Source organism: Pteropus medius, unplaced genomic scaffold (genome assembly GCF_902729225.1).
Source record: "Pteropus medius unplaced genomic scaffold, Ma_sr-lr_union100, whole genome shotgun sequence".
Classification (NCBI taxonomy): Eukaryota; Metazoa; Chordata; class Mammalia; order Chiroptera; family Pteropodidae; genus Pteropus; species Pteropus medius.
The window spans coordinates 7,049,329-7,061,561 of record NW_024355990.1 but is presented as its reverse complement, the minus strand read 5'-3'; the positions used below and the strand labels follow the sequence as shown (position 1 = coordinate 7,061,561).

The following is a 12,233-nucleotide window of genomic DNA, read 5'->3' as shown; positions in this document are numbered from 1 at the left end:
GGCAAAGAAAGGCACAGGATCATGAGGGATAGAAAAAGAGAGGGAATTGCTGGGGACAGGACACAGCGAGGACTCTGGCACAGAGGGGAGCTCCAGACCACTTCTCCCCACGCTTTGCCTTCCCCTGAGCAACGGCGGCAATAGGGCCACAAGGGTGGGACACAGCTATCACGTGTTCTTTCAGAGCAGGAAAAGGGGAATCTGTGGCAGGGGCGGAGAAAGAGTCTCAGAACAGTGAGCCCAGAGGGCAAAGCAGGGGGTGGGTCGCAGAGGCTGGACTCTGATGGATACCAGACATGGAGTCAACAACAGGCGGGACCCAGTCTTGTCCCTTTGGAAGTTGGGCACATAGTAAGCGCTCAAGTGTATTTGATTAATTCTGGGCTAACAGGGAGCGAGATGGCAAGGGAAAGAATGACCAGGAATGATACGGGACGCAGAGGACAAGCTGTCTCCACGCTGTTGCACTTCCTCTGCCCAGAACTCTGGGGCCTCCGTCATCTAGAGTCCCAGAGCCAACCTCAGACCTACAGACACCCCAGCTCCCACACAGCCTCTGTCATCCACGCCTCCCAGATTTGCAAGCACCTGGTCTGCTGTCCATGATGCCTCATGGTCTAATACCATCAAAGTTCAAACAGAAGCTGGACTCGGGCTCCTTTGGGAGACTCTGAAGCCAGGTCCCTGGGGGATAGTGGCCCCTTGAGGAGTGGCTGAATGTCTGGGTGGAGGGTGTCAGAACCAAGGCCACTCACCCTGCCTTCCCTTCATACCAGACGGGCACCTCAATCCTCAGAGGCCGCCTTTTCTCCTGGTTGCTGAAGGAAACATCTCGACCTTTGGGATGTCTCTGTGAGTATGTAAGGGAAAGGCACCCACATCTAGGGCCCTCTCAGACTGCACCCGGTTTTTGAAGAAGGCTAAATGCCCTGATACTTGACTCTATAGTGACCTGGCCCCTAAATTATACCAGAAACTGCTGCTTATTTGTCTCTGATTTGCATGTGAATGATAAGGCGGGGGAGACTGAAAAGACAGCGTGAAGCTGAGAGTTTTGTGGGCTTTAGGGGCGTCCCAGTGGGATGCTGTTTCCCCTGTCAGTCCACACCTGTCCAGGTTGCAGGCCTTCCCTCATGTTTCAGCCAACCCGGGGAGGGAGGGTGGGGACCAGTTCCAGAGTAGGACTCCGAGAAAGAGAGAGAGAGAGAGAGAGAGAGAGAGAGAGAGCCGCCCTTTCCCACCCGTGCAAGCTCAGTTCGTCCCACAGACAGTGACAGGGACTCTGAGATTTTCTAGGTCTTCATGATTCACGGGAGGGGAACAGCAGCAAAACCTGTTCCCCTCTCCTATACCAGGCCAAATTTCACGCCGAAAATGAATGAACGAATGAATGAATGAATAAATAAATAAATAGAATAAATAAATGAATGAATAGATAGATAAATAGATAGATAAATAAATAAATAGATAGATAAATAAATAAATAGATAGATAGATAGATAAATAGATAAATAGATAAATAAATAAATAAATAAATGAATGAATAGATAAATAGATAGATAGATAGATAGATAGATAGATAGATAGATAGATAGATAGATAGATAGATAGATAAATAAGTAAATAAATAAATAAATGGAATAAAAAATAACTGGCGGGCGGGGGTGCAGCAAAAGGGCATCTAAGAGTCCACTTAATCTTCGTCGTCAGTGAAAAGGCCTCGGGAGCAGATGTGGAGGAGGAAAGGGACACCTGCCCTCTCCGAGTCCCTGATCTGCCTGTGCGAGGCCGGCAGAGGACCAGAGGCACCTCTGCCTTCTCTCTCCAAACAAGCCCAGGAAGGAACCGGCCTCCAGGACAGCCTGTCTCTCTCTTGCGGACTCGCAGACAGCGACGCGTGCGCACCCAGAAATTAATTTGAAACAAACAGCTACCTACGAGGAGGGAAGCCCAGCGGATTCCCGCCGCGACCTCGCGAAGCCCCAGGGCTGTGGCACCAGGCACCGGGGCTGCCTACCCGCTGGGTTCTTTGTGACATCACAGCTCCGAGAACCCTCCGTGGCCGGAGCCCCCAGCCTCAAGATGTCCCCCTTGGGGAAACTCCAAAGTTGGAGGCTGACCTCATGACCTTGGCCCTCCCGGGGCGGGGCCAGGCCGAGGGAGGGGGGATGGCAGCAGGGGCTGCCACCCCTGCTGCGACCAGAGGGTAGGTGACCAGGCTGCATGCTTCTGCCTCAGCTCCTGGCTCAGCCACCGGAAGCCGACCCCAGTTCCAAGTAGAAAGGACGCCGGGGGTTGGCCCTGATAGGTTCGAGGACTCGGGGACATTCGGCATGCCCCGGGGACCTCCCAGGTCCTGCCGCGACAGAAAAGGGTCGCGAGAAAGACACGAGATACATCTTTAATTCAGTTACCTTCCGCATTACATATTAATGGATTTTCTCCCTTTCCGTGGTTTGATGGAGACATTCTCCTCGATTAATGAAAATCCAAAATAATCAGCTAAGAGTCGCCTCAGGCTGAGACGTGTCCCGACGGCTCTAGAGCCCACGGCCCCCTCGGGGGACCATGCAAAAGTGTCCTGGGCATCTCGGCCCTTCTCTGTCGATGACCTCTCTGGTCTGAGCGGTTGGCGACGCCAGGTCAGAAGGTGCAGGTGCGACGCTGCCATCTGTGGCGGGGGGAGCCGGTGGGGCTGACGGGAGCGCCCTCGCCAGGTGGGGTCCGCCGCAAAGGAGACGCTGCTGCGCTGAGCGCTTATTTTATTTGTATTTTTAAATCAGCAAGGCAAAGGCACCTTCAGCTGAAAATGCCTGAAAGATTTTTAAAAGAGGAAAATTGGGGAGGAGGAAAAAAAAAACAACAACTTGGCCTAAGAAATTTGCTGCAGGCCGTTCTAGAGACGCCTTGAGGAATCCGAATGACCCGCAGCTCCCTGTATCCTGACGAAAGACAGATATTTGGGGGACAGTTAGGATTTTTTTTTTTTTTAAAGCACACTCCAAACTCCCATCCGTCCTTTCTCCCTCCGATAACCAACCAGTCCAAACTGGCCAGTTGTCGGGTCTCTTGCTTTGGCTCCAGGCTGCGAACCCTCCACCCCCGGAGCCCCGCTGGGTTACAGCCTCCGCTGCCCCTCGACCCCGCCGGGTCACTAAGGAACACATTGTTGGTTCAGGCCTCCCTCACCCGACACGTCCTGTCCACCTCATCCCTCTCTCTCTGAAAAGAGAGGAAAACAAAAGCCCCACTTGGCCTGTAGTTTTGGGGGCGCCGGCATTAGACAGTCCTGGGTGACACACGACACAGACTCTCCCTAAGTAGGGAGCCCGTTTGGGGAGAAATGGACACGTAGGACTGTATATAGAGTCACCCGTGTTTATGGAATGCGTTTCTAGGAGGTCTGTAGGCCTGTGATGGGACAGGCGCACCCTCAGGCAAAGTGCCCAAAGGTCGCCCTTATTTGGCGAGTCAAATATCTATTCTTTGCGCCTCTAGGAAGCCACCTGGCACTTTCCTTTTCCCTTTCTCTGCTGCCGTCCAGCCCATCACCTGTCCTGCACTGGCTTTCCTGCCGCCCCTTTCAAAGAGGACTGGCGTCTGGCGAGAAAATCGACGTGCAAACGCGCTCCACGCCCATCGAAAAGCTCCCACCACCGAGGAGGAGCTGATGGGAGCGCGAGGCGCGGGGACCCGCGGTTTGCCAGGGATTGGGGCCTTTTACCTGAAAGGAACCGAGCCCTGGGGACTTGGCAAAGAAGGGGTATCCCCGTCTCTGGGCACCTCTATAGAATACGTTGCCCGGAGCTGAGATCTTTGGGAGACTCCGCGGCTCAGCCCGACCAGACTAGACTCTCCTAGGCCGTGCGTCCTTGCTGGAAACGGATTTAGGCAGGCCCCCACTTTTGCTAAGAAACTTTGGGGAGAAATGTCGTGGTCCTTAATTCCCCCTGGCAAAGAGAACCCCATCCGCCACTCCTCCCACCTCCATCCCGAGACGGAACACCGCCCCCCTCCCCACTCCCGCACTGCGCATTGGCACCGCGTGTTTGCACCGCGCCACGGAGCCGGAGGAACTCGCTCTGCGCCAAAAACTCTGGGCTCCCGCCTCGCGGCGCCCGCGTAGACGCGGAAGGAGGTTGGCGGCCCAGGCCGGGGAAATTGAGCCCGGCGCCGGGCCGTGACGCTGAGAGAGAAGGAAGGAATCCCAGACCTCAGCCTCCCGAGGTCCCCCTTGGGATCCGCTCGCACCTCCACGTCTCCGCTGCCGGCGTCAGACCTCGCGGCGTTGGCTCAAGAGCCGGACCGAATGCACATCACGGACGTGCTCGGTGCCGGCGGTTCCCGCCCGCTTTCTTGACCAGCGCCCCTTCCCTCCCTCAGCCCCACCAGACTGCAGGAAAGGCGCCTTTAGCTTTTGGCAGAATACTGTGGCTAAAACTGAGCCAAGAGCCTCAGTTTCCCCATCTGTAAGCTCAACGTTGGGGACGGGTTTATTTCCCTCTGGCTCTTCCTGACTCGGGTCCTCAGGTCGAGGACTGCGAGCGTCTTCCCGGGGCAGAGATGAGAGCTCAGCATGACCCAGAAAAGTCACGCCAGAGCGAACCGACCCCCGAATGGGGGTGGGGCAGTTGGCACCCGGGCCCCCGCGGAAAGGCAGGACCTCCTCGCGGGCTAATCGAGGTGTGCACGCGTCAGGCTCCGCCTGGTGCCAGCATGTCACGCAGAGGGCAACGCCTGGCACCTGGGAGATCGTGGGGAGGGGGTCCTTCTCGTGGTCTCGGTCTCCGAGTTCTGTGCAGAATAGAAGCGCCAGAGATCTAGAAAGTTCTTTTTCTCTGCCTCGTCTTCTATAGACACACACCTCCCAGGTCCCCTAACTGGGCTGCCCAGAGGTGGATCCACACGGGAGGAAATATCGTGTAGGAATTTCTGCAGAGATAACTCTCAGCAGTATTGCAGTTCTGATTGAGTGGAACATGCCACCCCCCACCACCACCATCAAAGTTTTCGCGCAGTTTCTGTGAGTTAGACAGTTTCTGGGCTTTTGGCGCCCCCTCTGGATGTAGCTGAAAATTGCAGCCCATTTTTTTTTAAGTCAACTGAATTGTTTATCATAAGTTTTCAAAAAGATACAAGAGTATAAATTGTTTGCATCAAACGAACAGAAAATAAAGCACCGTAGCTTGTGATTTAAGATGCTATATATTATCTCCTATTGCGTAATTGTATTAAAACATATTTACATGTGTACGTATTTATCTTGACAAATATTTAGTGAAATATTGCCAGATATCTGAAAGTCAGTCATCTTCACTGCCTTTATGTCAGTAAACTCGAGAATTACAACAAATGCAGCTAAATATAGACTCCCTGGTTAAAATTTCTGCCCCGAGTTCTGATCTCTGATTCTCCTCCTGGGTCAGGTGTCTGTGACCAACACAGTTACACTCACAAATGTCCCCTCCTGAAGACACAGAAATCAGCCCATACTACGCAGGACTTTTTCTCCCCAAAAAAGACGAAGTTGTTTTTATACTTTCTGAGCGTATTCATGGGAACACGATACAAAACTATTGTATGAAGTTCTCTTAAACGCGGAAACAAACTTTAAGGTACCAGAGGCATCCACTGTGAATTACATTTGATGAAAAAATAAATAGTATTTTACAGGGTTGCAAATTGCTACCTTTGGAAGAATTCTGTTTCCTATAGGATATGTAGATTTCTTCAGAAGAAAACTAGGGAAAACGAGATTTTAAAAAATTCTTCAAGGAAAATACTCTGAAATCTTGTCGAAGTGTCCGCAATTTGCAAATTCGAAATAAACAAGTCTTTGATATGATGCAGGCAAAATCATAATAACAATAATTTAAATCCAGGAAACATTTTCAAGAGCCAGGAAGGGGGGAGTTGAAAATTAAAATTTTTTTTCACAGTTGTGCGTATATTTGTGATTGTGAAGACATGTAACCAACCTGCAAGCGACTAAGGTTTTCCTTCTTCGCCTAGTATAGATACCCAACCAGACCCTAAGCATTCGTGTAAACACAAAGGTTGTGCTCGGATCCCACTTGAAATACATCAGAGACACCCCCACCCTTCCTCCCAGAACTCCCAAATGTCTTCGAGTCACGAAAGGACCGCACTAGTCTGGACGACAGGCTCTCGCCCCTTTAGCTGTTTGTAAAGGAGGGGGAAAGCGGGCAAGCAGAGCCACTCCGCCAACGGACGCTGTTTTGTCTGCGGCTGTGCCCATTTGTTTGGCCTTTTACGAACCGAATGACCGGCCTCAGACTCTGGGGCTCGGCACCACCACATTCGCAAGGTTCGATCTCTCAAAGCCAGAGCAGTTCGTAAACTCTTTTTCCAGGGGCAACTGTGCTGACGTTTTGAGTCGGCCGGAGAGGTGAAGAGCAGAACGTCAAAGCAGTCGCCCTGTCACTGAGGCTCGCCGATGGGGTGGGAGCTTGGGGGGGGGGGCTGAAGACTTGTCAGGGTTCAAGGTCGGTGTGGCTCGGGAAGGCTCCGCGGGAGCGGGAGCCGGGCGACGGCGTCGCTGCCGCCGCCAGCCTTCCCAGGGACTTAACTTTGGTTTTCATTGATTCTCTTCGCAAGGGCGCTGCGGAATCCCGACCAGCCGCGCCAGCCCCGGCGAACCAGAGCACGTTAATCTATTTATACGGATTATTACAGAGGAACAGCAGGCGTTGAGTCACCAAAACATTTGCTTTAGAAGACCATTTCTAAGCACTTTCGAAGGAGGCAGGCTCCAGGTGCGTAAACGGGGCTTCGCGCTCTAGGGAGCAACTGCTTTTCCAGCACTGCAAACTCCAGCTAAGTCCCCGGTACCTCGGAGAAAGCAGTGAAAAGAAATGTTTGGGGGTGGGGGAAGATTCTGGTCTAGACACACACGCACACACACACGCACACGCACGCACACGCAAAGATTCGCGCGGAGACAGCACCAAAATTCTGACATTACGAGAGTACGACAAACTTACACACTTGGATGTCCCTGGTCCCCCGCCTTCCGCGAAGCACTGCCCCCTCCCCCGCTGCGAGACCAGCGGCAGCGCTCGGCGCCGGGCTCCTCCCCTCTGCTCCAGTCACCAGCCGCGTGCCACAATCCTCGGCCCCCCCTCCCCATCGGATCCAATCAGCTGCCTGCCAACCCCTGAAATGCCGCGCCGTGATTGGCTGGACGTCTCTAAGGTGAGGGGGAGTATTTATTAAAGAGCCGCCGGGCTGAGAGTCCGAGAGCGGAGAGCGGAGCTTGAAACTGACTGCGAACTTCAGTGGCGCCGCGACTTTTCCAGTTTCACTCCAAGGAACTTTTCTTTTGCGGGAGGAGAAAAGAAGGGGTGCGAACGCCCCCGCTTTAGCTCTTTCTTCTCCTGCTCCTTCTCCTCTGCAGTTTGCCTTTCCCCACGTGGAGCGGGCAGCTGCGGGCTGGCCACCCCGCGCCTTCCTAAGTGCTCACCGCCGCAGCCGGGTGACGCGCCAGGTTCCCCCGGAGCCGCTCGCTCCGCGTCCGGCAGCCGACGGGAGAGGAGCCCGCGCCTCGAGTCCCCGAGCCGCCGCGGCTTCTCGCCTTTCCCGGCCACCCGCCCCCTGTCCCGGGCCCGCGTATGAATCTCCTGGACCCCTTCATGAAAATGACCGACGAGCAGGAGAAGGGCCTGTCCGGCGCCCCCAGCCCCACCATGTCCGAGGACTCGGCTGGCTCGCCCTGCCCTTCGGGCTCCGGCTCCGACACCGAGAACACGCGGCCCCAGGAGAACACGTTTCCCAAGGGCGAGCCGGACCTGAAGAAGGAGAGCGAGGAGGACAAGTTCCCCGTGTGCATCCGCGAGGCGGTCAGCCAGGTGCTGAAGGGCTACGACTGGACGCTGGTGCCCATGCCGGTGCGCGTCAACGGGTCGAGCAAGAACAAGCCGCACGTCAAGCGGCCCATGAACGCCTTCATGGTGTGGGCGCAGGCGGCGCGCAGGAAGCTGGCGGACCAGTACCCGCACCTGCACAACGCGGAGCTCAGCAAGACCCTCGGCAAGCTCTGGAGGTAGGGCCGCGCGGCAGGGTGGGCTCCTTGGGCCGCGGGGGCGCTGGCCTCGACCAGCTAGCTCCCCGCGCCCCGCCTCCCAGCAGGGGGTAGGTAGTGGTCGGGGAGCAGGCGGGGTGGGGCCGGGGGGGGGTGGGAGGTGGGGACGGGTGTAACCCCAGTTCCAGGTTGTGACAAGTTCTTGGATTGCTCAAAGAAAGGTGGGGGGCGGGGGGAGCTAGGCGAAGGAGGAAGGCGCTGGCCAGAGGGTGGAAGATGACTTGTAGCACTCGCGGTGGGAGGGAGCTGCCAGCACGGTCTCCCCTTGCTGTGAAGTTCAATCCCGAGAGAGGGCTTGGATGGGAAGTGAGGTTTGCCTCCCCCTCTCTCGAACTGCGCGCTCTCGTGCAGCCCGACACCCGCGGAGGTGGGACGGAGCCTGGGCGGGAGACCCCGAGGCTGGAGGCGTCCCCATGGCTGGCAGAGGAGGGGAGGAGGGAGGTTGCTGGAAATAGGTGGGCGCAATGTTGCGGGTGGGGGGGGCGGCAGATCCTGCAGCAAATGCAGTGGTTTTTTTGGAAAGTTTTTAAAGGGGGTTAGGGGCGGTAGGAGGGAGCGGGGCGATAACTCCGGTAGCGGAGGTACGTAGAGCGGGAGCAGCGGGGAGCTATTTTTATCTGCAGGGTAAGGAAGAAAAGGGGAGAAAGCGGGGCGCGGAGTGACTGCTCGGGTCCGACTAAAAGAACCGAGATTTGTTTTTCTTTTCTTTTCTTTTTTTTTAAGAAAAGTTATGAGCTGCCGCTGCGGCTGGAAAGCAGGGGGGAGGGAGGAGAGAGGTTGTGTGTGAAGCACAAAGAGGTCGGGGTCACCTACCCCACCCGCCGCCCTGACAGCTCTGCGAATTTCACAGACCCGCTCCCCGCTCTGTGTCTCTCTCTCTCTCTGTCTCTGTCTCTCTGCGCCCCCTCCCCCGCCCCCCAGACTGCTGAACGAGAGCGAGAAGCGCCCCTTCGTGGAGGAGGCGGAGCGGCTGCGCGTGCAGCACAAGAAGGACCACCCGGATTACAAGTACCAGCCCCGGCGGAGGAAGTCGGTGAAGAACGGGCAGGCGGAGGCCGAGGAGGCCGCGGAGCAGACGCACATCTCCCCCAACGCCATCTTCAAGGCGCTGCAGGCCGACTCGCCGCACTCCTCCTCCGGCATGAGCGAGGTGCACTCCCCTGGCGAGCACTCGGGTGAGTCCCCCCTTGGCCCCCAGCCCTAGCCACCCGCGGGCCGCCTGGCACACGCCCAGGCCTCCGCCTCGTAGGCTCTGCTTAGGGACTTTGCGCTCCCCAGGGAGGGACACACCACCCCCTGCGCCTAATCCTCCACGAAGCCCCTAAACGTGTGCGTGCGCGCGCACCACACACACACACACAGACGCACACACACGCACGCACACGCGCACATGCTCGCACACAGCCCTCTCAATCCCTGCCTCCTAAGCAGATTAATTTTTATTGCAGGTAAAATACGTTTACAGGTTTACAGCACGTCTCCCTTCTTGGCCTTGCTCCTCCGCCCCGAAAGCACACAGAGGGCTCTCCACGAGTAGCTGTCTGGTCCTCTGGACCCTCCGGGGCTCAGATGCCCCCGATAAAAGGAGACTGCCCAGTGTGCACCGACGGGTTCACCATTGGGGGTGTCATCGACCTGCCGCGCGCCTCCCTGGCGGATGAGCGCTTCTTGACGCGCGCTTCGTGACGCTTGAGCAGAGGGGGAAGGTCTCATGAGGGTCCAGGAGCTGGGGCCTTTGCACAGCCCTTGTTGATGTTCCCGCGCTTCTTCCTCTTTTAATGCCTGCAGGGCAATCCCAGGGTCCACCGACGCCACCCACCACCCCCAAAACCGACGTGCAGCCGGGTAAGGCTGACCTGAAGCGAGAGGGGCGCCCCCTGCCAGAGGGGGGCCGACAGCCCCCCATCGACTTCCGTGACGTGGACATCGGCGAGCTGAGCAGCGACGTCATCTCCAACATCGAGACCTTCGACGTCAATGAATTCGACCAGTACCTGCCACCCAATGGCCACCCAGGGGTGCCGGCCACGCACGGCCAGGTCACCTACACTGGCAGCTACGGCATCAGCAGCACAGCGGCTAGCCCCGCGGGCGCGGGCCACGTGTGGATGTCCAAGCAGCAGGCGCCGCCGCCGCCCCCGCAGCAGCCTCCGCAGGCCCCGCAGGCGCCCCCGCAGGCGCCCCCGCAGCAGCCCCCGGCGCCCCCGCAGCAGCAGCCGCCCGCGCCCCCGCAGCAGCCGCCGGCGCACACGCTGACCACCCTGAGCAGCGAGCCGGGCCAGTCCCAGCGAACGCACATCAAGACCGAGCAGCTGAGTCCCAGCCACTACAGCGAGCAGCAGCACTCACCGCAGCAGATCGCTTACAGCCCCTTCAGCCTCCCGCACTACAGCCCCTCCTACCCGCCCATCACGCGCTCGCAGTACGATTACACTGACCACCAGAACTCCGGCTCCTACTACAGCCACGCCGCCGGCCAGGGCTCCGGCCTCTACTCCACCTTCACCTACATGAACCCGGCGCAGCGGCCCATGTACACCCCCATCGCCGACACCTCCGGGGTCCCGTCCATCCCGCAGACCCACAGCCCCCAGCACTGGGAACAGCCCGTCTACACACAGCTCACCAGACCTTGAGGAGTCCCTTAGACAAAGGGTGATGATTGGCGTGATGATCATAAAAACAACCGAAGAAAGAAAGAACCAGAATTTCCTTTGGACGTTTTTTGGTTTTTTGGTTTTTTGTTTTTGTTTTTTTGTTTTTTCTTATTCCTTAAAGACATTTAAGCTAAAGGCAATTCGTACCCAGATTCCGACGCAGAAACATTAGCTTTCCAAACGCATGACCACCTTGTTGCAAATCAGTCAGTGGCCAGGCCGCTCTTGGCTAAATGGACCAGCGAAATGGACAAACTGGACTTGAAAACGTTTTTCAAAGCAAGCGTGGAGGACGATGCAGAATCGTGTGACCAGTTTGCCCAATCTCTCTGCCTGTTTGGACTTTGTAATTATTTTTTAGCAGTAATTAAAGAAAAGAGTCCTCTGTGAGGAATATTCTCTATTTTAAATATTTTTAGTATGTACTGTGTATGATTCATTACCATTTTGAGGGGATTTATACATATTTTTAGATAAAAATTAAATGTTCTTATTTTTCCAACAGCTAAACTACTTAGTTGAACAGTGTGCCCTAGCTTTTCTTGCAACCAGAGTATTTTTGTACAGATTTGCTTTCTCTTACAAAAAAAAAAAAAAAAAGGTATATGTGTTGTATTAACATAGAAAAAACACAAATTTGTGTTATTTGATCAGTTTGGGGGGTTAGCTTTGCTTAATGCCTCAGGCTTTCTGATTCAAGGAGGCGCTGCCTTAGAAAAATAAAGGCCTTATTTTGCAAGTATGGAAGTACACGATAGTCTAGGGAAGCATTTGGTAAGCTTTATCATATATATATTTTTTAAACGAGAAAAAACACCTTGAGCCTTAAAACCATGCTGCTGAAAAAGACTTGCGCTCTTTCCTCCCGCGTTTGCTTGTTCGCTGCAATCTTAAAGAAGCAAAAGGCAAGCAAAAGACACGACATCTGTCTTGGGGATGTTTCAGCAGCCAGTACGTGCCCCAGCACACTGCCCCCTGGTTGCTTGCCTGGCCCCTTGTCGAACAGATGCTAGAGTCCTCTCACTTAAACTGTCACCTGTGCCTCTCTGAACACCAGCAGTTAACCTTCAAGACATTCCACGTGCTAAAATTATTTATTTTGTAAGGAGAGGTTTTAATTAAAACAAAACAAAACAAAACTTCCTTTTTTTATTATTTTTAAAATTTACCTTCTTATTCAAATAGGTTGTTGGAGCCTTCCTCAAAAGGGTATGGTCATCTGTTGTTAAATTATGTTCTTAACTGTAACCAGTTTTTTTTTTTATTTATCTCTTTAATCTTTTTTATTATTAAAAGCAAGTTTCTTTGGATTCCTTGTCCTAGATTTGTATAAATGCCTTATGTCCGTTCTTTTTTTTTTTTCTTTGTTATTTTTGTTGAAAACAAACTGGAAACTTGTTTCTCTTTTTTTGTACAAATGAGAGGTTGCAAATGTAGTATATCACTGAGTCATTTGCAGTGTTTTCTGCCACGGA

General features: G+C 54.6%; 1 protein-coding gene across 1 annotated transcript; it reads left to right on the top strand.

Annotated features, from left to right (window-relative positions):
* The first annotated feature begins 7,255 nt into the window (after positions 1 to 7,255).
* Positions 7,256 to 11,899, top strand: SOX9 (SRY-box transcription factor 9). The gene is made up of 3 exons (XM_039859224.1): positions 7,256 to 8,062; positions 9,023 to 9,276; positions 9,890 to 11,899. Exons 1-3 carry the CDS (start codon positions 7,632 to 7,634, stop codon positions 10,735 to 10,737), a joined length of 1,533 nt encoding a protein of 510 aa, XP_039715158.1. The 5' UTR covers positions 7,256 to 7,631; the 3' UTR covers positions 10,738 to 11,899.
* The last annotated feature ends 334 nt before the right edge of the window (positions 11,900 to 12,233 follow it).

Excerpts from the sequence above, each read along its gene's own strand:
- SOX9 (XM_039859224.1), top strand. The coding sequence starts at position 7,632 with ATGAATCTCCTGGACCCCTTCATGAAAATGACCGACGAGCAGGAGAAG. Across the intron at positions 8,063-9,022 it reads ACCCTCGGCAAGCTCTGGAG|ACTGCTGAACGAGAGCGAGA; the intron begins GTAGGGCCGCGC and ends CCCGCCCCCCAG. Across the intron at positions 9,277-9,889 it reads CTCCCCTGGCGAGCACTCGG|GGCAATCCCAGGGTCCACCG; the intron begins GTGAGTCCCCCC and ends TAATGCCTGCAG.